Below are 24360 nucleotides of genomic sequence, written 5' to 3'. Positions count from 1 at the left end.
CAAAAAAAGATAAAAATAAAAATAAAAATGTAGGTATTGTTGTCGTATTGAACCCTCCAATCAGGCGGGGAAAGGTTTCGTCTCGAAACGGTCTCTCATTTTTCTTCTCTTAAGATATATGCAGTTAGATTTAATTGCAGAACTTTCATCCTAGCTGCCCCATTGCATGTGCTTGATACTCTTTTGTGAGTAAAGGTTTAAATTTGTTTTGTACACTGGAATTTCGATACCCACCACATGCCAATCTATTTGCAACGTTTGATTACAGAGAGTTTGTAGGTGCAGTTGTTGCAGAGGCAACACTTGAGTTTCTGAATCTGAACAAGAGAAAACTTCTCACTTCTTTCCCTACACCACTCCCTCTGGTGTGATATTTCATATGCATTTGTCTTTGCTGACGTGAATTGCAAAAAAAGAGTTCGTTGTAGCTATGAAATGTTGGGGTCAAGTTTTGAGACCTGCTTTGGAGAAGTTTTGTTTACTTTATAAGCTATGTTGTGATGCAACAATTGGATTTATTTTTTAATTTGAAACTCTTGGACTTATTTTCTGTTCTTATTTGTGAATAGTGCAATAGTAATTTCTTACTCCTGTAATTTTTTTTAATCTGCTAATCCTTGCTGAGGCACATGAAAGGGATTCTTCGGCATGCATTGGAACTATTATTCAAACATGAGAAAGGGGGAGCCTGAGTAATTTTTTTTTTGTTTTCAGAATCGGGCCCTTTTGTAGCAACCTCATGACTGATATAGGTGTCCCGAATGGATTGCTGTTATAAAGCGGGAAAAAACTGCAATAATCTTTTGCCTCACCACCCTCACCTGGTTAATGATTGATCGAATTTTCTGCTTGCCCTTGTTTTTTGCAGTACCTCCAGCATGTATCAGTGTGTTCTTTACTGGTAGATGCATTAGTCTTATCTGGTCTTCTTGTCCTAATTTAGAAGCACCAGATGCTACTAATGTACTTGCATCTATTTGGTGCCATTTTTTTGGTTTGTTTAAGTTCATTTTCTATCTTTTCCATGATCATATTGGTAGGAACTTGTCCTCCTCCTAATCTTTGAGTTGCGTTTGCAGTTTTCCCCATTAATGCTTAAGCTCATTGCATGGAATGGAGAGAAGTAAGTTCTTCATGTCATTCTTATCATTCTTTTCTGGCAGTTGGCACAAGTAGATTATGGGGTAACCAATAATATAGAAGGTATTATGCTTTTATCACTGCATCATCCTTCTCTAAAGTAGATGAGAGGAGCATCAACACATCTTCTATTGTTCTTCCACAAAACCAGTTGAGTTAAAGACTTTAGATCCGTTATTATGGTGGTCAGCGTCTACAAAGTTTATCTGAATTTCCCTGTATGTAATTGGGGAAGTTAGGAGTTGAGGTGTGTGTTATTATGATTTGGCAGTTTCGGGTTTGCATGTGAAATTGGTTTAAAGTAAACTTAAATACGTGATCCCCTGATTGGGTTTCTTTAGGATGGTGATTGGCCTTGGGGACTAGCACTTGACAAGACAGCAAAGCATATTAGTCTTGTGTCTGTGACATGAGCTAGGGTTCTGTATATCAGCCGTCACATAACGGGACTCTGTACCTTAGGTACCAATTTTTACACGGGACTCTGTACCTCAGGTACCGATATTTACCTATGCATCAGGCATTATGGTCTAAAATATTGCGGTGTCGCCGATACTGAATTCTTTGTCCTTATTTCATTTGTATTTCCTGGCCGTGCAGGGGGGAAATGTTGCTGAATAATATGACTTGAAGCAAATAGGAGTGAATTGGAATTTTTGATGACTCAAATCATTAGAATCTTCAGTCATACAAATTGCTTTTAAGACACTTTGTTTCGACTCAATCAACAGTTAAGGGCATTACTAATTTTCATATGTTTTCCCCCCCTTTTCTAATGCAGATTAGAAAATTTATTCCGAACAGTGTTTCCATCGTTGATGTTGCCTGGGTCATTTCTTCCACTATTCCCATCTCTCGTTGACTTACCACGTGAGTTTTTCTACATTCTGCTGTTTTGTTTTTCTTTCTTTGATGGTATCTACTCTTTACTCATTTCACCAATTGGACCTGTGGATACTCTATCAGCTGCCAATACTAATTTTGTACTCTTATCCATTGATCTTGTCAAATGGTTCCATATACCGAAAGGCCTCAATCGAAAGAGGTTAAACTTCAGAAAAAACCCCGCAAAATGAACCCAAATTTTAATTTGTTGATTTTCGAATGAGCGACAAAATTGGACAGATCTCGCTAGATGCTAAAATTTCAGCAGAATCCCCATTCGGTTCGATAATTTTAGTATATAGGGGTAATTTGATCATTTTACTATATAGGGGTATTATGGTAATTGCTTGACCGACCGGGTGTTAATAAATAAAGACTAAAAACGCGTCCCAAGCGTAGGACTCTCGACCAATGTAGCACAATAATTCCGGAAGTACCGGAGTCGAACCACAGAGACGGACGGACGGTGTTGACTCAATTGTGATGAACTTTAGTTTAATCTGGCTCTTAGGTAGCCACCCTTTGTTTGATTGATTGATTTACTACCTAAATCACTGAATTGATTCAATTAACTATAAATTTAAAGGAGAGTACAGCCGTGGGAACCCAGCGTCTGCAACTAGCCTAACCAATATTTACTCGGGACACAATTATTCAATTCACTGATCTCAGAATAAGAAAAAAGGGGTTCCTAATAAATGCCCACCACTTGTCACCAGCTCTCATGCGCATTTAAAATCTGATGATGCCTGGGTTTTGTTTATTAGAAAGGGATTTTCTTTCATATCCCAAAACTGTTGGAAAAACGAATTAATTCGTACCCGAGGTAAAACATTGATTAAACTAGTCACAGGACGCCTTCGTCCCGTGGCTGCACCCTGGGGAACTACTCACGCATGCTTGAAATAACAGAAAATAAAACCCTAGATCGAAACATGATCATCTATTGCAGAAGAGACGGAAAAAAAAATAAAAGAAAGATCCACGTAGAATAGATAATAACGAACAACTTTAATTAACGAAGAAATTCGACAAACGTTACCAGAATCCAAGCGATTGAAAGAAATAGTGCAGAAAACTTAAGAACTGAGAGAAAACAAAACAACGTTAGTGAAAAAGCTGCTACGTAAAAGTCTGGGATGAAAAATCTACCCTAAAACTAACTTAAAACGAGGTATTTATATTAATCCCCGTTAAAAACAATAAAAATCCTAAAATTAATCGGAATTGGAACCGGCTTAACCCAAAACGTCAACGTTCGAGGCCCTTTTTAAGCCCCTCGGTAGCGCTACATCAAATGGTATAGCGCTCGCGAACTTGTTTGAGGCGTTGACTCCGTTGACCTAGCTTTGGCTGTTGTTCTCTCTTAACCTTTAGGTAGCGCTACACCAAAAAGGGTGTAGCGCTAGCCAACTCTCTGATCACTTTGTGCAACACGCTATGCCACTTCTGAGCGCTGAACTCATTCCCCTGTAGAGCTCACGGAGATTCTGATCACTTCCTCTCGAGTTCTACTTCAACACTTAGTCTCCAAAGCCTTCCTAGCGCTCTAACTCCATCATGGTCTTCCCGAATACTTCTCATTAGCGCCAAAACATCTCAATTTCCTGCAAATCAAGCTCAAACACAAAATCCAACCATGTGCACGTATTAAATGGAAAATGAGAATTAATAGCACGTCTAACGCGCTAATTTCTCTTACTTAGGCGCTTAAATTCATGAATTCCACGCGCCTATCAGTAATTTTAGTATACAAGGGTAATTTGGTCATTTAAATGTATAAGGGTAATATGACCATTTTAGTATATATGGGTGTTTTAGTCATTTTAAATTTTAATATATATGTAATTGGATTAATGGGCGAGACGGGTTTGATTTCAAAATAAATGGGTTGGGTTGGATATGAGTAATCAGGCTCATAACTAATTGGGTCTAAATGAGTCAATAACCCATTAAAAATCCAACTCACTAATAACTTACACAATTTGACCCAAATCTGCCCATTTGACACCCCTCGTTTTAGATGGTTCAGATTTAAATAAAAAAAATTCGAGAAAGAGTTAAACTCACTCTTTCCCGAAAAAGTTTTATTTAAGTCTGGACCGTCCAAAACACAGACAGACGGCTGAGATTGTGCATGACAGGGATACTGTGCACCCATGCACAGTAGGCCCCCTGGGTTCCTTTAATAATGTCATGAATGCTCTCATTGTTTCTGAATCAAAATGTTTGGATACATGACTCTCGGCACATGAAATTGTCAATGAAATGACATGAATAGTCAGATTCATAGTGATGTGAATCTGGACCTTCCATTTCATTTCATAGACATTTTCATAGGTCCAGAGCCATGTATTGTACCACTCCTCTTTCTGAATTGTAAATTTGTGAAAATACTTTACTGAATGAAAGAAGGAATATTTAAATATTCATCCTCTTTATCCATACCATGTAAGAATTCATCTCGCTTTTTTTCATGCTTATATTTTCATCATCTTAGTGTGTGAATTACATTTCTTACATTTTTCACTATGATATAAATATATTATGTTTATTGCTTTCCTAATTTAGTGGGATTGGATTGGATTGTTTTCCTAATTCAATGGGATTTGGTAAATTTAAATATGATGATTACTTTTATTTTTTTATCCTATTACTTTTATATTTCAAATTAAATTACATCGAAACAATCATAATTCATGATTTTTTGGTAATTTTAATATGATTGATTATGTCATGTTTATTAAATCGGTTTCAAGTTAGATTACGAATGGTCATGAAATGTTGAAATTGACATGGTAATTTAACCATGAAATGCTGATTACAATAACACCTATTTTGAGACAATTTAACCATATTTCATGGAATAAGATCAATTAAAAATATAACCTTTTTGGTTAATATGTGAGCATTTTAACATAATCAATACATGAAAAAATGTGATCAACTTAGCATGTTAATTTCATAAAACATGGCCACTTTATCATGTCTGGTTGGCCAATACCTATAATCCACAAAGCTAAAATGTGGTCAACTTATCATGTTAATTTCATAAAATATGACCACTTTATCATCAACACAGAAGCACATAATAATGTGGGTTTGGTGTGAATAGAGACTAACAATTAATTAACCATGAAATAGTTTCATGATAAACGGTCCAAATAATTAACCATGAAATGATAAGAATATTGACAAACAATTTTCATTTGGTCTTCCACCACCAATTGAAAAATTTTAAATCACAGATATCAAATTACCAATAAATTTGTTGATGTAAAAGAAGATGTTAAGAAAAAGACGGAGGTAAACATAGGACAAGCTACATAATTTTTTTTTTGGGCATCCTCATTATCTCCCCATCAAAATTGACCTGTTAAGCGGCGAGCGGCAAGAGGCGGCGGCGAGCGGCATGGTGAGAAGCGGCGGTTTGGCGACTGGGAAAGATGTTTGGAGGGGCGTTGGAGGTCGAAACAACCGCTAGGTACCAGATCTGAGGATTTCGAGGTCTATCGATGGTCGCCGATGGCTGAAAAATGTTCACCAGTGGTCTACGAGGGCTGGGCTTGAGTCGCCGGTGGTTGGCCATGCTTGGTCAGCGATGATAGGGCTTGGGTTGCTGAAATGGTAGAAGGAGGATGGATTGAGATGAAATGGTTTGGCTGCTTTTGCATGATTTTGGATGCAAATTAATAGAAACGGGGGCTGGTTTTGGGATGAAGATTTTGGCCCTTAATTTTGGGATTAATTGCAGAATTCATGGTTGAATTTACAAGGGGACTAGTAATGTAATGTTTTGATCCCAAAATTCAATGCTATATATATACGTATGTATTGTACCCAATTTTTTATATGAGGGCACTATTGGAATTATAAAAATGTAAGGATGAAAACATAACTGTTCAAAATGACTGGGATGAAAACATAAGTCAGATAGGATTTTAGGATGAATTTTTAAGTCTCCCATGAAAGAATGACAAGAAACAATTTTGTACTTTATTATCTAGCATCTATCTTTTCAGAAACATTTTCTAGACTTCGAAGGAGCGCTTGCTATGCCATCACCGCGGGAGCTAGTGTACATGAGCTACTATTCGGTGTTGCGCTTTCGTGTTTCATTTTTGGCAGGGTCAAGCAATTTAGCGGAGACGCAATCCCATTTCCGAAATTCATGACATCTACTGCTCCTCCTCAGCCCACTATCACTACAAGCCTTGACGGGTCAGGCCTACAATTAGGCTCCGTACCGGATTCAAAAAATAAGTACTTATTCCCAAATAAGTACTACTTATTTTTTGAATTAAAAGTGATGTACAGTAAAAAAAATGACATGTCTCGTAAAGCGAAATAAGTACTTATTTTTTTAGAAGAGAATCTAGAATGGGACCTTAATAGACTCCTTCTCCAAAGTAGTCCTCGGAAGTACCCACCTAACCTAAGTCGAACGAAAACACACCCACCCGTGAGGGGGGGACAATCGGCATCTTCCTAAGCTCAATAAAAACACATGCCTAATATTCTTGTCTGAGTACCGGCCCCAGGAAATGCTGGGGAGCAAACCCGAATATAGGCATTGCTTCTGCGCCGATTGCATCAATGAATGGCTTCGCACAAATGCTTCTTGTTTAGTCGGTAGGGACTCTCTTGATCGGTCTCTGCAGGCTCGAGCAGTGTAGATTTCGGTTTTTTATTTTTAAGTTGTCTTTTTGTTAAGTGTAATTGAAGTTTTTCATGACTTGCTATCATTGCATGTGTTAAGAAAAGAAAGAAAGAAAAGTTGATAGAATCACAAAAGGAAAAGCGCGCAGACCAATTAAGTGGTCAATGTCTCTAGTTTCTTGCAAATCTTATACTCTTGATGGTAGCATATTGTGATTGCATATTTGAATATTTCATTCTATTGGACCACAAGAACGAGATTTATCAGCAATTAATATTTCCAGTAAATTTTCAAACAACCATACCACTAACGTTAATCTGCAAAAATCTTTGTTTTTATTACGTTACAAAATGTGTCATAGCTACCATGGACTACAACATAGGGATAGAATCCCATCAACAACTCGAATTTTGATTTCGAAAATGGACAATCACGGATAGTTTAACTTCAAAATATATAATCGTTCATTCTGTAAACCAAAATTCAAGTTTTGATATACCTATCGAGATCCAATTAAGTTGATTTTTTTCATGTATATTCTATTCTATATATCCTGCAAGATGAACGGTTCAGATTATAATAAAAAATAAAGTCGTATGAGGCCCACAGGCGGTGATCCCATGGTTTCCACCTCTACCAAAAAGAAGTTATACTCTTATAACTTGACCAAACAAAAAACAGGGGCGAAAGTGATAACTATAGAATTTCGGGGACAACCTTTTTCTACCACCTATTATCTCCAACCATTGTCTCTAAGCTTTAAAACTAAGAGAACAAAAGCAATTGGAACGTTTGCCACATTTTGTTCGATTTTTCCAATTGTGCCCCTCGATTGGGCAGCAGCCTGTTTTGCTGTTGAGGGCAATTTCGTCTTTTCCGTCATAGTGAGCTGACGTCGTTTACACGTGTAAATATATGGTTTCTGTTTTTTCTCTCTCAGGGGATAGATCCTTCCAGACGATGCGAAGGACTTGGGCCAGATCAAGCCACGCCTCCGCTTTCCCTTTCCCATTCGATTGTCTGGTTTGGAGCAGATAGGAGAGAGAGAGAGAGAGAGAGAGAGGAGAGAGTATTGGACACGGACAGAAGAACGAAAGAAGAAGCCTGTGCGACCGACGGTGAGGCGTTATTTTTTTTGGGGGTTTCTTCGCCGTAGAGTTCGTGATTTGCTGATGTTCCTTTCGTTCATCCAGTGGTGAAATCCGTGGTTGTTACTCGTTCCTTGAGGTTTGGTTCTTGCTTCTTGGATTTCTGTTTTGCATGTCAATTTATGGACTTGTGTTTCTGCAGTTGCGTGTTTTTCTGGTGTGTTTTTTTATGAGGTTGATTTTGGTGTGCAGTTGCGTGTTTAGGGTTTTTTCGTTGGTGATCGAGGGTTTTGATGTTGGTTTTATGAGGTCAATTAACCACGTTCATTTTTTTTTTTTGGCTGCTTTAAAGGTTTGTGCGTATGAACTATTGGAGTTTGTGTGGCTGGAGTCTTTGCAAATTAGATCAGGTCTTGTAGAGAGGAAAAAATCTATTAGTAGCCGTTGGAGGGGAAAAAAAATGTGAAAGGATCCCCTCCATGTTTTGCATCCACATAGGCCAAAAAAAATCTCCTTACCTGACGAAGTTCTGAAATGAAACCACAAAAAAACTGCCGAAGTGTCTCATTTCTTTGAAGTTTCCCCTAATGAGAAATCGATGATTGGTTTAGTAGTTATAGTTAATTTCAGAGCCAGGTGTTAAAGTATTGCAGCTATGCAACTAATAAGCTTTACGATAAATTTTTTTTTGATCAGTAGCTTTCGAGTAGATTGAGCTTCTCATTATGTATGCAAATTCTTGGAATACAAGATTGAGCTCAATCATAAAACCAACAAAAGGGTAAAATGAAGCACATTATCCAAGCCTTAATTAGTGTTCAGCAATATGGCGGCATAGGCAAAGGTTTAGGCTTTTTCCTGGAAAAAGACTCTGATTTTTACACATAAATAGTTCTGAACAGGAAATAATGACTTAAATGAATGGAACAATGCATGCTTGCCATGTTGATGCGAAATGGGACCAAGTATGTAACTCGGCCCAATCATGTCAGCATAGTTTCCAATGTCCACATTAGCATCAGAGATAATAGAAGAATCTGATTGAATTTTTTTGCGAAGACGAGAGGATGTGAGATGTAGATTAAAAGAAGAAGTTCTGCTGCATTCTACATTCTACAATTTTATTTTTGTTTTGTTTTTCCATTTTGTCGTTAAACCTTTGCCTGTATTCTTTTTCCAACTTTACCTATTTCATTACAGGTTGTTTGTCAAGTAATATACTCTTTTCGATTGTAGGGTCTGCTTGTATAAAGACTAAAAACGTTGAAAGCCAAATTGATGGCTTGCCAATTTTGCCAATTTTTCCAATTGAGTCTCTTAATTGGCTGGGCTTCCCTTATAATGCTGAGGGTGATTTCGTCTTTTGGATGTGTGAGTAGATTCTCGTGTCACGCTGACGTCAGCAGTAAGCACGCGTACATATTTTTTGTGTCTCTATCCACTTCTCAGAGAGTGGGATGGTTCCACACGAAACCAGCGGAGTGAGCTGGGGAAGCAATTGCTTCTGCGATGATTTTCTCACCTCCTTGGCCTTTTCGCCGCCCGGATCCTCCTCTAACTCTTTCGCCCGTCCGATCCCCCGTCATCCTTGACCGTGCCTTCTCCAGGATCAAAACCCTAGGCGATTGCCAGTGGAGGCGCTTTGGAGCCGATCTTACGTGCTGCGATCTGAGATTTGTGCGCTTTCTTCAAGTGAGTTCGCCCTTTTGCACGCCGATTGTGTTACTGTTTTCCCCTTCAATTCGAAAGGTTGGGTCTGATTTCTGAGCTTTTAAAATCCCGCTTTCTGCACTGTTGTTTGGTTTTGTAGGCTAGGCGATCTTTGTTCTGTTGCTGTGGTGAGCTTTCCTCTGAATTTTTAAGGCTTGTAAGGATGATATGGATTTCTGATTTTTGGGTCCTGTGCACCGCTATTTCTCATACATACTTCAAGAAGGAAAATACATGTTTCTAGAGCTCTGGTTTGGTGACCGATATTCACCGCTGCTCTCCGCGATCGGGATCTCTAACGGTTGAAATCTGCTCTCTCTTCGTCAGGTTCTCCCCATCTGTTATCTTATCTTAACTTCTCTGACAAATTCGTTCTTTGGTATGATTGATTTATATTTAGGCATATTTTGTGCTGGTTGTCACAGTTGTACAATGTAGATCGTTCGTTTACAACCTCGACGAAGGCTATAGTTCTTCCTCCGATAAATATATTTAGGCATCTCTTGTACTGGTTGTTGTACGCTATATGGATCGTTGGTTTTCGACCTTGACGGAGACTATACTTCTCTCTTCGATATTAAAAAAAAAATTACACAATTTCGTGGATTTAAAATGTATATACACACACACAGAGTTTCGTGGATTTATTATTGTGCTTTTTGATTTGTTTTGTTTGTGGCGCGTACTTAGTTTGTGAATTTACCATACCAGATTCCCTCAGGCATGCATAGTGGTGGAGTAAATGAGTTTTGAAAATTTGGGAGTTGTTGTGGCTCTGGGCACGGTAATATAGTTTTGATTGTGTGTTATTTTGTGAAGAATTCTCAATAGTGTTTTTTTTCCCTTTAATGTAATTCCGGCATATTTCCATAATCATACATTTGTTAGATGTCCCCCTGATGCATGCGTTAAACCCTGTCTTGTATTTTATTTACCACTTTTGCCAATTGCAGCCGCTTGACATCCTGTGTTGTTTGATATGATTGTTTTAAGCATACCACTTGCTGCTTGTAGATGTATTTGTGGTATTTTCCCTTCCAATATATACTCGCAATTGAGGGTGTATTTATTTGTTTTTGTCTGGTTTTTCTGGGCTTTCTTTCTGCATGATATTGATCATTTTCTTACATATTTTCTCCCTTGTATATGCGCTAAGGTGTGCTATGTTACTAAAAATAAAGAAACTTGTACATGCTTTCCCCCAAATTTGTGGGTCAGTAATATAGCTCTCAACAACTGCTGATGTTGTACTTATCTTTGTATGTTGATTCTTTTATTCACAAGATCTATTACTAACGAGAAATGTAGAAGTGGATTTATGTGTATGCACTATTGTGGAATTAAAATAATTATGCTTTAGACCTTCCCTTTCATTAGTTTATCCCTATGAATGTAGCATTCTCTCCGTACAAAATTCACAAATCTGATAATAATATTTACTATTTTTGCTTGGATTTATTTGCAAATTCAATAGTCAACATACATTCAGACTAATAACTGCTATGAAGGCACATTAAATTTATTCTTGAGATTTCATATTATATCAATGACATCTCAACCCCGTCTTTTTGATCGGTTCCTACCAAATGGAGCACGAAGACATAAGAATAAAAGAAAAGTTGCATTGCCGCTGGTGTTTGGAAATGGGCTTGAAGAGGGATGGGTAGATTGGGTGAAAACTATGCATTGTATTCGCTTTGTTTTTGAAGACATCCAAAAAAATGAGAAACAAACACAAGGAACAGGTTTTACAACACTTAGAATTAATCAACTACACTTTGGTCTACCCCTACCAACTAGCAATTTATTCGTCAAGGAAGTTATCTTCAACTCCTAAAGTTCTCTATTGTTGTTCTGTAATTGCAAGTTTTAAGAGCTTGCTGGTACCTTTTGTCAATTGAGAGACAAGAAGCATGCTGGAGATATACCTGCAGTCTTGACAACCAATCTTCTGACACTGGTATATGAGTTTAAGCTGGAAAACAAGGCTCTAAAAGAGCATTTGCTTCCTTCTTGGTCCTTTTCTTCCAGCCGGTAATCAATCTATTCCTTTCACTTCTTCGGCACTATCCCCTTCCATATTTAAAACAATCTACCTCCTTGCTTAAAGAAATGCTCCTCCTCTCTATCCCCATACTCAGGGACGTGGTGTTTTCGGATTTGAAAGTTTGTTATTGAATGAAATAGGTAGCTGAGTTTGTGAGTTAAGAGCACTGTGTTGAATGTTTAGCGCTTTATCCAAATTGAAACTAATTTGCCTGTCATAGTTTATAACCCCGTACCATTTACATGTTCTTTTCTACCAAAGAGGGATAGTATCAATTATGTTGCCATTTGTGCTGTTTAAAAATACAAAATTGTTTGGAGCAATAAAAATGAAGTCTTGAGGCAGGCTACAATTTATGTATGTATCTGTTTCTTGTTCATCGTAGTTCTTATCATTGATACAATATATAGTCAGCGCTCTTCCCTCGTAAATTTTTAGACTCTTAAGCATTATGACCATGATATTTTTGTGTTTTTGGATTCTAAATTTTTGCTTTTCCTATTTGGTTTGGTTGCTTATTGCTTGGGTGTGCTTAAGAGTGCACTTTATGTTTATTCATATTATATTCTGAATATAAATCTTGACAAGGTACCGTAGTGCATTGTTTTCAAATAAGAACTCCCACTCTACTTGCTTTTCTGCACCTTGAAGTTCAGTTTTACCGCTTCTTGCCTGTGCTTACACAAACTTCACTTTAATTGTGTTAGTTAATACTTATCATGATGGGTTGTGTACATATTTTTGAAATAGGAGGGATTGCCATCTATCTATGGAGTATGTCAGAGTACAAGTACCCGATGTATCTTTCTTTCTTTTCCCCCCCTATTTATATAAATACATTAAAGAATCATATGATAAGAAACTTACTTTTAAGTTGATCAACTGAAGTCAAGCAAAGTGAGGCCAATATTGATAATGACATTAGTAAAGGAGTATAGTTTAGATGATGCACAAGTCTGAGACAGCAACCTTTCAATAACTTCTAACCATGGAGCTGTAATGCTCTGCCTTTTAATAATTTTCACGTCACAGGATTCAGCTCTCTATTCAACTCAACTGCCCTATTGATGCTAACCAATATCACTTTATCAAACTCCTTAATAATGCCACCATGATTGCTTTATGAGTGGCCAAGTTTTTTCTTTTGATATATGTGAGCAATTTCAGAACCAGGATTCCAACCTCTACTGAAAATTCCCTTCAGTTGCCTCTTATATCATTCTTGGTTTCTTCCAATTCCATTCTTTTTTCCCTTCTTATTTGCCGTAGTTAATGAACTAACTTTCAGCTGTTTTAATTAACTGTCCATTTGATGGTGTAATCATGTTTTGGCACAAATCATTCCCTTTTACTGGTGAATGTTCAATCTTTAGACTTGTTTTAATTACGGTTCTTCATGAATTTAGAATATACTGAACACAAATGCGTACACACCCAACTTAACAAAGCCTTTTTCCTAACCACAGCACAGGTGTATGTGTATTCGTAGCACACTGACTGACCCAATTGAAAAAATCATTTCACGTTTTGGGAGTTTGTATTACCTGGTTTCTTGTTCTTTGTCCTCTGTGATGGTGTTCGTCTTTGCAGGATGGTGCTGCATGTGCCGTTCCTGCGTTGGGATAGTGTTGGGAATCCATGTGCTTCGTCTTGTCTAAAAAATAGAATAATTAAAATTGGTATTAATGGCACTCAATATTACTAGAAAAAATCTGTATTGTGTAGTCATCATAAATTGTTGACATTGCCTATGACAGAAACATTAGTGGAACCCTCATCATCTTACAGCACCCAAATGAAGACAAATGGAGTTGTTTCCATCTAGCTGAACCACCATAGCCACAGGTTACATTGACAAATTTTGCTGATGTTTATGGCCATAGACATTGTAATTTTAAGCTCGAAATTCTATTATTTTCATCCAATGGTTTTGAGCTTCAAATTATGTGAATTGGATTGTTGATGGTGATTACGGCTTTTGAATTTTTGGGGTTTGATTTAAATTCTATCGCTCATATTTACTTTCAATTATTTCCATGCTTCAACTTTTCCGAATTGGATTATGGGTGGTGATTGTCCATTATGTCATATTGCTGCATGCCGTAGACAAGTCTTCCATGGGTATAGCTCAAGTGCTTATCCTTTTGTGCTACTTTTATTACGTATATTCTTAAGTTTGTGGCTTCATAAAATTCAATTTTGATGCAGAAATTTGAGAGTAAGCTTGAACCTTTGCTTCCTGTTGTCCATTCCAATGTTTCATGATTTTGATATGCTTAGTTGTTTTCAATTTTATAGGTGTTGGCCATTACTGGTATCTTAAGCGTATTCAACCTATTCTTGCTGCAATGTTTTCTGCTTTTCAATCTAAGATGTTGTTTTGTTGCTTGCATATTTAATAATGTTGTTTTCCATTGCATAGTTATTGCCGGAGGGTTGTCGCCAATTTTCCAATGGCATGGGTGGAGTATCTGGATTATGCTGAGGCATGGATCAAAAGCTTGGCCTATAGAAGTTGCAAATGAATTGTTGCCTGATGGTTGGAGTAATTTCCGTAGGGTTCGCTAGGCGTGACGAACCACTGTAGTTGTCGCTTCCTCCCTTCCTCTCTCTGCCTCCAAAGCTTCCGCATTACCGGCTTCTTTGTTTGCTCCGGCGAAGGTAAGCCCAATTAGCGCCGCCAGCAAAGATTGTCATCGTCAAAAATCATGATAGTCATTGGGTAAGTTCTTCACTTGGGTGGGTTTTGATTGGTGTAAATTCCGTGCTTGAATTCCCTTGATTACTATGCCCTGTTTTGTGTTAGTTGAGGGGTTGCTCGATAGGGTTTCTGCACCCACTAGCTGAGATTTTCACTATGTGCCCCATTTTCCCTGGTGAAAGATAATCTAACTCTACAACCGACAAATACAAATAGTTCTTGTGATAGGGTTAACCATTAGGCCTAAAAGCCTGCTATTAGAATGGTCATTGCACATCTTTAGTAGAAAGGTTATAATGACACGTCATAGATAGAATGGTTGTTTTATGTGATGCCATTGGAGTCATCCCTTGTTATTTACTCATGAGTTGCTTAACTTTGTAGTACGCTTGAAATACATTATGCTGAATTACTATTCTAGGTTGGAGTTAAATTGCAAAATCTAATTAGTCTCATTTAAACCCGCATCTGCACCAGAACACGAAAACTACAAAATCCCAGTCGAAGAATGTACCAAACATGAGTGAAACCACCCTAAAAGCACATATTAATGTATCAAATCGGATTGGAGCTGCCGTTTAGGGTTTGCCATCTCCTGCAACCTCTTCCCTCTTTCCGGCAGTCTCCACACAGTGCCAGTGTACTGAACCGATTAATAGTGGGTTTGATTTATATTTCAAAATTTTTTGCTTGATCCAATTTGGTTTTTTCCAACTGCACCCACAATCTGGCACCCTTCTCCATTTAGAGTTTCCTTATGACGTGGTGTATTGTTACAGAAGTAAGAGTTTGAGATTCCCTTGCTTTTGATTAGGGGATTCGGGTTAGGGTTTTAATTTTGAATATAGGGGTTTCTGATATTGGGGTTCTGTGATTCGAAATTGCAGGGTTCTTGGGGTTCGAATTCTGGTTTGTGGCTGTTGAGGTGGCGTATCGGTGGTTATTTGGTGGTGCATGTTCGGCGATGGTGGGGGTATATTTGCTACAAAATTCATGAAAATACGTTTATGAGCTCCAACATGCAGTAACTGGCCTCGGTGGACTTTGATTTAAGGTACAGTCGGCAATTTCTCATCTTTATACTCAAAAATTGCTATGCTTGATTTCGTCTCTCTATTTATTTATTTTTCCCTTATTATTGTAGATGTTCTCTCTCATCTTGAATCCAATTTTTCCTCTCCTAACCTAGCGGACTTAGACAAAATCACTCTTAAGAAAAATCAAATGGGGACAAAACAGTAACTGTATAAAGCATCCAACATGGCTGATTTTGAAACACATGGTTTCAGCTTCAGCTGGAAGAAACATGCTCGAAAAATATAACGCATGGTAGAACACAGCAGATGTATGTAATTTGGACTATATTGTTCCAAGACTGGTATAAACTCATCCAAGCTATCCATTTTACTTGCACTTTTCCTAAAAGGTTGTATGGTGATACTTGCGCTTTATTTCTTGGTTATACATTATCATGGAAGGTTTTCCATCCTACTTTGAATGTTTGATTCTTAGCTATGGATTACATGTAGACTTAGTAGTCCATTGAACCGGTTGTTCTTGTCTAAATGCAGATCTAAGCATTGCAAGGTTTGGTTTACCCAGAAATTCTACAACAATCCACTAGATTATTTGAACTTCTCTTTAATCAATGTTAAAATATGTGTGGGCAATATGTTCTTTTGAGTGGATTTAATGTGTTTGTATCTTTTAATCTGTGAATCTTGGTGATTCGTCAAAGACGATCAAAATTGTTTTTCATGAGAAAGCGGTCCAATGCTTTTGATAATTGCATAGATGCAAAGCCTAACCTTGTGATTTTCCGACGTCGTTGCCAATATTTTTATATTCGCGTTTGCATCATTCGTTGTGATTGTTTAATGTAGTATGCGAGGATCCTTCATTCCTTTGGCTTCATATTTCTTCTAGAATTTCTCAATTGAGTACATAATTGGAGATGGAAATCATCGCGGCAATGAATGTAAAGTATGGTTGACTCATTGAACTGAAAGAGTTCAGTTTGATGTATTATATCTATTTAAATATGTCTTTAGAATTGACCGAATACAAAAAGAGTTTGTTGTGACACTTTGTTTCTCTTGTCACTTGTGCCATGTATAAGAAATTTTGAGCATCTGCTCAATTTCCTTTGCATTGACTTGTCTACTACTTGATTTGGTTCGAGGTGAATTGAAATGTGTTGATGGAAGGAATATTACTGAAAGTTTACGTAAAAATTAATTTAACTGGATATACTTGCGTGCATAGCAATCATATTGATTTCATTCATTATTTACCTTTTTTGCCCTAGCAGAGGTTTCAATGATGCTCTAAATGAATTCATCGATGATGGCTGGTCAGTATTAAAATATCATGGTATCGAAGATGTTATAGTTGCAGTTAATTCGACCAAATGTTTGGGTGCCATTTCTACGCATTGTACTTCCCTTCCGTTGCTTGGAGGCATTCTTTGTGCAAAGGCATCCATGCTACTTCAAATGAAATCAAAACTTTTCCATTAACGTAATGGTGCTTTACTATTTCTGATAAGCTAATCTATTGTATTTTCCTTTTTTTTTTTAAGGAATTTTTGGGACATGCACATGCAAATTACGTCTTCTTCAACGGGCATGATTCTCGTGCCTTGCACGAGGCAGGACCTAGTATTAGTACAAAGATCACATTCCGGACTTCCTGAATCGTATTTGAAGCAGTAGAGGCTGAAGAGCAATGATCAATCTCTCTCTGCCATCTCCCGCGAATTTGGTACCGCCTCCGCCCAAAACCCTAAACCCATCCCGCCAAAAGACACCCCCTACCCAAACCCTCAAAAATCCCAACTTCGAACACTTGAAGAACCGCCTGATCCATCAAACCAGTGTGGGCCACCTCCGCCAGGCAATCTTGACCCTTGATCTCATGACCCAACAAGGCCTCACCCCCGACCTCTTCACCTACTCCCTCCTCCTCAAATCCTCCATCAGAACCCGCCAATTCCATCTGGGTAAGCTCGTCCACGCCAGACTATCCGAGTCGAAGCTCGAGCTCGACTCGGTCTCCCTCAACTCACTGATCAGCTTGTATTCGAAGAACAACGACTGGGTAACGGCCAATGCTATCTTTGAAAACATGGGTGAGCGTCGAGACGTGGTTTCTTGGAGTGCAATGATCTCGTGCTTCTCACATAATGATATGGAATCGAAAGCTATATCTACTTTTGTTAAGATGCTTGAGTTTGGAGAATACCCCAATCAGTTTGGCTTTGCCGCCGTGATTCGGGCATGTTCGAATGCTGAGAATTCTTGGATTGGGGATGTAATTTTTGGGTCTGTGATAAAGACTGGGTATTTTGAGTCTGATGTGTGTGTTGGATGTGCATTGATAGAGATGTTTGCAAAGGGAAGTGGTGACTTTGATTCAGCGAAGAAGGTGTTCGACAGAATGCCTGACAGAAATTCAGTGTCTTGGACTTTGATGATAACTAGATATTCTCAAATGGGTAATCGAAAGGAAGCCGTTGAGTTGTTTATCGATATGGTAGAGAGTGGTTATATGCCAGATAAGTTTACTTTTACTAGTTTGGTTTCTGCTTGTGCAGAGTTAGGGATGTTATCGTTTGGGCAGCAATTGCATGCTCAAGTGGTCAAGTATGGGTTGGCTTTCGATGTTTGTGTTGGCTGTAGTTTGGTTGACATGTATGCGAAATGTGCGGAAGATGGATCTATGGTTAATTCAAGGAAAGTTTTCGATCATATCCTTGATCATAATGCTATATCTTGGACTTCAATTATCACAGGTTGTGGGCAGAGCGGAAAGCATAGTAAGGAAGCCATTGAGCTCTATTGCAGGATGATCGAGGATCAAGTTTTACCTAATCATTTCACCTTTTCCAGCCTTTTCAAGGCATGTAGTAATCTTTCTGATCCTGATACTGGTGAACAGATTTATGCACATGTGGTAAAAATGGGTCTTGCGGCAGTTAATTGTGTCGGGAATGCTCTTATTAGCATGTATGTTCGATCTGGTAGGATGGCAAATGCTAGGAAAGCTTTCGATATTCTATTTGAGAAGAATTTGGTTTCTTACAACACAATTGTTGATGGATGCACCAAGAATATTGATTCTAATGAAGCCTTTGGAGAATTCCATCAAATTAAGGATACTGGGTTCGTGCTCGATTCTTTCACATTTGCCAGCCTCTTGAGTGGAGCTGCTAGTATAGGTGCAGTTGCTAAGGGTGAACAAATTCATGCTCGGTTACTAAAGGCAGGGTTCGAGTCAAATCAGCTCATAGCTAATACTCTAGTTTCCATGTATTCAAGATGTGGAAACATGGAAGCTGCTTTGCGAGTTTATTTCAAAATGGAACGTTTGAATGTGGTATCATGGACTTCTATTATAACAGGGTTAGCAAAGCATGGATTCGCAACAAGAGCATTGGAAATGTTCCAAGAAATGCTTAATGCAGGTATAAAGCCAAACGAGGTCACCTTTATTGCTGTTCTATCAGCTTGTAGCTACGTAGGTATGATCGATGAGGGGTGGAAGCACTTCAACTCAATGTACAAAGAGTACGGAATAAGCCCTAGAATGGAACACTATGCATGTATGGTTGATTTGTTGGGCCGGTCAGGCTTCGTAGAGGAAGCCATGCAGCTCATCAACTCAATGCCTTTCGAAGCTGATGCTTTGGTCTGGCGCACATTGCTTGGAGCTTGTCGAGTCCACGGTAATATTGCGCTTGGGAAACAGGCAGCTGAAATGGTTATTGAGAAAGAGCCAAATGATTCAGCAGGGTACATTTTGCTATCAAACTTGTACGCTTCCATGGGTCAATGGAATGAGGTAGCAGAAATTAGAAAAACCATGAAAAAGAAGAATTTGGGAAAAGAAGCTGGCAGTAGCTGGATAGAGATAGAAAATACGGTGCATAAGTTTCACGTGGGAGATACATCCCATTCCCAAGCAGAGGAAATATACAAAGAACTTGATCAATTGGTTACCGAGATAAAGGAGGTGGGTTATGTCCCTGATACAAGCTCTGTTCTTCAAGATGTTGAGGATGAACAGAGGGAGGAATTTCTGCTGCAACATAGTGAGAAAATTGCCGTGACATTTGGTCTTATTAACACGTCAAAACCTAAGCGTATTACTGTATTTAAGAATCTACGCGTGTGTGGAGATTGCCATAATGCTATGAAGTACATATCGATGGTAAAGGAGAGAGAAATTGTTTTGAGGGATTCTAACCGGTTTCACCATTTCAAAAATGGGATCTGCTCCTGCAATGATTACTGGTGATGACCGTTTCTTGAGCAAGACAATTTCATTCTTCCAGTTTTGAAGGTCTCGGCTGCTAAATTTTTAACTGCAATCTTCTTCATATTGTAGATTTCGGAGGTAAATACATATTGCATTGATTGCAACCAAAACCTGTTTTACAATTCAATGTCTTCATTTTGTTACCAAAAATACTGAAGCGAATTTGTAGATGCTGGATTTATCAAAATTGAAATATGCCAATTGAGGCATTTTCATGCCAACAAAGACGTTTTTTGCTGCCTTTTCGACTCATTCCAAAATATGAACCGTCAACAGATTTAAACCATTCACTTTCTTGTCACCATGCATGAAAATTTCTCGTTCTCAGTACAGGCCCAAGGAAATGCTGAGGAGCAAACCCAAATGTAGGCATTGCTTCCACGCCAATTGCATCAATGAATGGCTTCGCACAAATGCTCCTTGTTCAGTCTGTAGGAACTCTCCTGATCGGTCTCTGCGGGCTCAAGCTGTGTAGATTTTGGTTTTTTATTTTTGTTTTGCCTTCTTGTTAAGTGTAATTGAAGTACTTAATGACTTGCTAGAGATCATTGCATGTGTTAAGAAAAGAAAGAAAGAAAGAAAAAATTGATAGAATGACGAAAGGGAAAGCAGACCTGTTAAGTGATCAATGTCTCTAGTTTCTTGCAAATTTAATAATCTCTGGATGGTATCATTCAATTTGACCACAAGAACGAGATTTATCAGCAATATTTCCAATAAATTTCCAAACAGCTATACCACAAGCGTTAATCTGCAAAAGTCTTTGTTTTTGTTACGGTACAAAATGTTTCTTAGCTACCATGGACGACTACAACGAAGGGATAGAAATCCCATCAATAACTCTAGAAAAGACGATAAAAGTAACGTTACGAATTGGGCGTGATCTTCTAATACCAGTACATTGGAGGCAAATCACTTACTCAAAGCACAACAGAAGCTTTATGGTAAGGATATACATCGGTACATTAATATCTCACGGTGTCGCGTATCAATTGATGAAAAAGATAGTGGTTTTATCTTTCTCACTCGGATTCAACAATAACTTCCAACTCACTGTTAAAAGGCCTTCCACTTGCCTGACCCGTGGCCAAAGTTGGATTTGTAGAGGCAAACGGATTGGGAGGCTTGATCAGAGTGTCTCCATCTCCTTCCAACATTTGAATCACACCATGCATTGAAGGTCTGTCGACTGGGTACTATTGAATGCACCAAAGTCCTACGATTGCCAACTTTTTTGCCATCTTGGCATCTCCTTCATCTTGAATATGAATTCCTAGCTCTTCTCCACTATCCAAACGATTGTAAATCCATTCAGGAAAATAAATTTGGTTAGTGCTATTGACCATTACATTGAAATTCTTTTTTCCTCCTACCATTTCAAGCAACAACATTCCAAAACTATAAATATCTGATTTGTATGACACATTCCCAAAGTTCCTTGAGAACACTTCTGGTGCAATATAGCCAATGGTACCGCGAGCAGTAGTCATGGATACAACACTTTGTTCCTTAGAACACAATTTAGCTAGACCAAAATCTGTTATCTTCGGATTCAAGTTCTCGTCCAACAAGATGTTATGTGGTTTAATATCGAAATGAAGGATTTGTTGGTCACACCCTTGGTGAAGATACTCAATTCCTTTGGCTATGCCCATAGCAATTTCTAGCAGCTTTTTCCAACCAAGTAAACGATTGTCGCGATCAGATGATGCAAACTTTTCCAACGAATCATTTGGTAAGAACTCGTAAATAAGAGCTCTTCTGAATCCATCAGCACAATATCCAACCAGGCGAACCACATTGACATGGTGGATTGTACCAATTATTCCCACTTCGTTGATGAACTCTTCTCCATTTCCCTTAGTGCTATTGAGGATCTTAACCGCAACATAAACATCATTGGAAAGTTGTCCCCTATACACTGTTCCATATCCTCCTTGGCCTACTTTGTCCTTGAATTGGTTTGTAATTTTCTTAATATCGGCATAAGAGTATCTTGCCGGCTTCAAAGCTCTATAATCCTCCATGAACCTCTCAATCTTTAGATGATCCTTTCTCTTTATTTTCTTTTGTCTATAGAACCAATACATTGCAATGAAGATTACAAGAAGCAAAAATGAGCCTAAAGTCACACATGCAATCTCCAAGCCATGACCTGTGAAAGATAGAGAAGACCCGTTATATTTTTTCTTTGTGTGCTGAAAATGGTGTTTAAAGCTTCAGTTTGACTACTATCTAAGGTCTGTTGTTTGATGGCACTAGCAAGCAACAGCGCCACGACTTGTGGAGAGTACTCGGTGGATAAGGGTGTACATCGTCTGGTAGACCGCCCAGCCTAGCCCGCTTTTTTGGGGTTTGGGATTTGTGTTTAAGCATATAGGGTTGGTTGGGTTGAGATTTTATGCCCGTTTAGTAAATGGTAATGGGGTTGTGAAAATCACTTAAGGCCCAACCCGACCCGATAAAAATAAAAGAACTCCTATTTTTTAATAGGATATACCGATATAGGTATGTATGTATGTATATAGCCCCGTTCCAGAAGCCTTCTTAAAAAATAAACAGTTTATTTCACATTTTCAAACTTAAAAATAATGTAAATGAAAAATAAATTTTTAATTTTTTTTGCATCGTATAAAAGATCTCGATAAGATCTTTCAAATAAGATCCATATTGCATATTTTTAGATTTCAATAAGTCTATAATTTTTGAGTTTGAAATTGTCTTCTTAAAAAATAAGGACTTTTTTCCCGTTGCGAAACGGGCCGGTTCTCATTTTATAGGTGAGACACCTTAGAGAAGTTTTGCAAGTCATAGCTTCATGGATATTGGAGAGTTCCAACTTTTTGAACACTTTAATTACTTTTTGTGGAGATATTTAATTATTAGAACTTTTTATGAGTCAGTTTTTTAGTAGTGATGAGAAAACTTAGAACTTTAAGTTTAATTATTTCGGTTGTCAATTCTAATTTGTGAGCATCATGATTGATTAATTTATGTTCGGGATAGAATGATTTAGAAAAATAATGATCTTATCGGGCGGGTTTGAGAAATAAATTTTAATCGGACAGAGCTTGAGATCAATAATTGAAGCAAAATTATTTATTGTGCGGGCTTGGGTATGAGTAAGTCTCGTTATTTATTACGAAGTGTATGCCCACGTCAATGTTTGTTTATCCCTACTCAGTGGAATACCTTCAACTTTGATACACACGTTACATAGACCACTATAATATTGAACACCCAACATTAGAATGTTAAACTTGGACGCTTATCTCTATCCCAACCGTGGAGCTAATTGCCAAAATTTTCCATGTTAATTCAATTGATTTCCCCGCAGAGGGAAACGATCTACTTAATTCGTTTCACCACAAATAATAGGAGTAGTAGATAATTAGTATACTAATTTTAATCGGAGAAGTTTTAATTAGTATTTTCTTTTCAAATTTTAAGAAATTTATGGTTCTTTCATCTTTGATAACTACCATCAAAAAAATTCCCGGAGATGCCACTATTAGTGTAGGAGATGTAGAAGCCCACCGAATTAAAAATAATGGGATTAATAATACAAAATCTCCCATGGTTGAATTAGATATTCCCACGTTATGAAATTTTGAATTTAATTTTGTTCACCCTCCTAAAAAGATGGTGAACATTATCCTTATTCTTATTGGTTGAAATAGTATGAATCTCACCACAAAATAATGTCATGCTTCTCAAAAAGTGTACCTACACTATTTCAACTAATAAAATAGATGATAACTTTCACCCCTTTCTTTTAAAGACGATGAATAAAATTGAACTATGAGATTTTACCTCGTCCAAGCCATGACCTCGAGAAATCAAGCTTAATTGAGTTGGTTTTGCTTATGTGTCTCTCCAGTGGTGGCCAGTGTTCGAGCCCCACGAAGAGAAGGTTTGGATAGCCTTTGAACATCGTTGACTAACATACTAACACTTTCCTATGGCAAAAAAAAAAAAAAAAGACCTCTCACAAGGCTGTAGGCTGTAGCCAAATGGGACAATGGTAAGTTCAAAAAACGGATCCGGATCCGGATCCAAAAAAAAACAGCACTTGCTTTTTCTCTCAAGAAGTTTAACAAGATCCATTGTTGTGGGTATGCAAAGTTTCTTTTTACTTCCTCTGGTTCGAGCTTGCAAATGAAACAAATGGGAGAGTAGAGAAAGAGGGTACCCAAAAAACTTGCCTTCAACTCGGTGGTGCCATTTCAATTGCAGATCAGCTTGATGAAACGCCTCGATCGGAACCGACAAATCATACATCTTTCTGCAAGATAGCATCTTGGGCAGATCATAGTAATAATAGATACCCCCCTCACCATACTCGGCATATACTTCAGGACCGCCACTGAAGCAAGTGACGGAAAACGAAAAGCCCAGTTTCGTTGAAGGGCAACTGAATAAACTAAAATTGTACGTGAAATTTGCAAATTGAAAGGGAGTGGCGGACAAATGGAGGTTTTGAAGCTGTTGTGGGAAGCAGCTGTTTGGGTCTTTAATCTGAATCAGTCGGGATTTGTAATCGATGTGGGTGACTAGAACTTTGACCGAATTAGGGAGGTCGAGAACGGTGGCGTTGTTGTTTGGAGAGCAAGAGAGGTCGAAGCCGTGGTAGCCGCAGTGTTGTGGGTGGTGGTTCTTTAGACGGAATGGGAAGTGGATTGGTGGACCGTGATCGGAGCATGTTTTTGTAGTACTGCAATCGTCCTGGGCTGTGGAAAGGCTTAGGAGAAAGAAGAGGAAAAAATATATAGACATGGTACTATTCTCCTCTATAAAATATCTCTCGCTC

General features: G+C 38.1%; 2 protein-coding genes and 1 long non-coding RNA gene across 4 annotated transcripts in view; 1 reads left to right on the top strand and 2 right to left on the bottom strand.

Annotated features, from left to right (window-relative positions):
- LOC131319785 (uncharacterized) overlaps nucleotides 1-24360 on the bottom strand; it is a 57977-nt gene that overhangs the window by 22012 nt on the left and 11605 nt on the right. The window lies entirely within an intron of this gene.
- On the top strand, nucleotides 16959-20179 carry LOC131319749 (pentatricopeptide repeat-containing protein At3g49170, chloroplastic-like). 2 transcript variants are annotated; one of them, XR_009198032.1, is made up of 2 exons: nucleotides 16959-19628; nucleotides 19884-20179. XR_009198032.1 is itself a non-coding variant. In XM_058350144.1 (2 exons), the coding sequence occupies exon 1, from the start codon at nucleotides 16959-16961 to the stop codon at nucleotides 19527-19529; it is 2571 nt and encodes an 856-aa protein (XP_058206127.1). In that variant the 3' UTR covers nucleotides 19530-19574; nucleotides 19884-20179. The 2 variants fall into 2 exon arrangements, 1 of the variants encoding a protein (XP_058206127.1); XM_058350144.1 differs by having other exon boundaries at nucleotides 16959-19574.
- On the bottom strand, nucleotides 19122-24348 carry LOC131319758 (rust resistance kinase Lr10-like). Its single transcript, XM_058350156.1, has 2 exons — nucleotides 23756-24348; nucleotides 19122-21705 (listed from the first exon to the last, which is right to left on the bottom strand). The coding sequence occupies exons 1-2, from the start codon at nucleotides 24324-24326 to the stop codon at nucleotides 20747-20749; spliced, it is 1530 nt and encodes a 509-aa protein (XP_058206139.1). The 5' UTR covers nucleotides 24327-24348; the 3' UTR covers nucleotides 19122-20746.

Source organism: Rhododendron vialii, chromosome 3a (genome assembly GCF_030253575.1).
Source record: "Rhododendron vialii isolate Sample 1 chromosome 3a, ASM3025357v1".
Taxonomy (NCBI): Eukaryota; Viridiplantae; Streptophyta; class Magnoliopsida; order Ericales; family Ericaceae; genus Rhododendron; species Rhododendron vialii.
This window is presented reverse-complemented; position numbering and strand designations above follow the sequence as displayed.

Bases quoted from the DNA above. Each gene is read 5' to 3' on its own strand.
- LOC131319758 (XM_058350156.1), bottom strand. From the start codon at position 24,326: ATGTCTATATATTTTTTCCTCTTCTTTCTCCTAAGCCTTTCCACAGCC. The intron at 21,706-23,755 runs GCAAGTTTTTTG...TATCTTTCACAG, and splicing joins ATGGCACCACCGAGTTGAAG to GTCATGGCTTGGAGATTGCA.
- LOC131319749 (XM_058350144.1), top strand. From the start codon at position 16,959: ATGATCAATCTCTCTCTGCCATCTCCCGCGAATTTGGTACCGCCTCCG.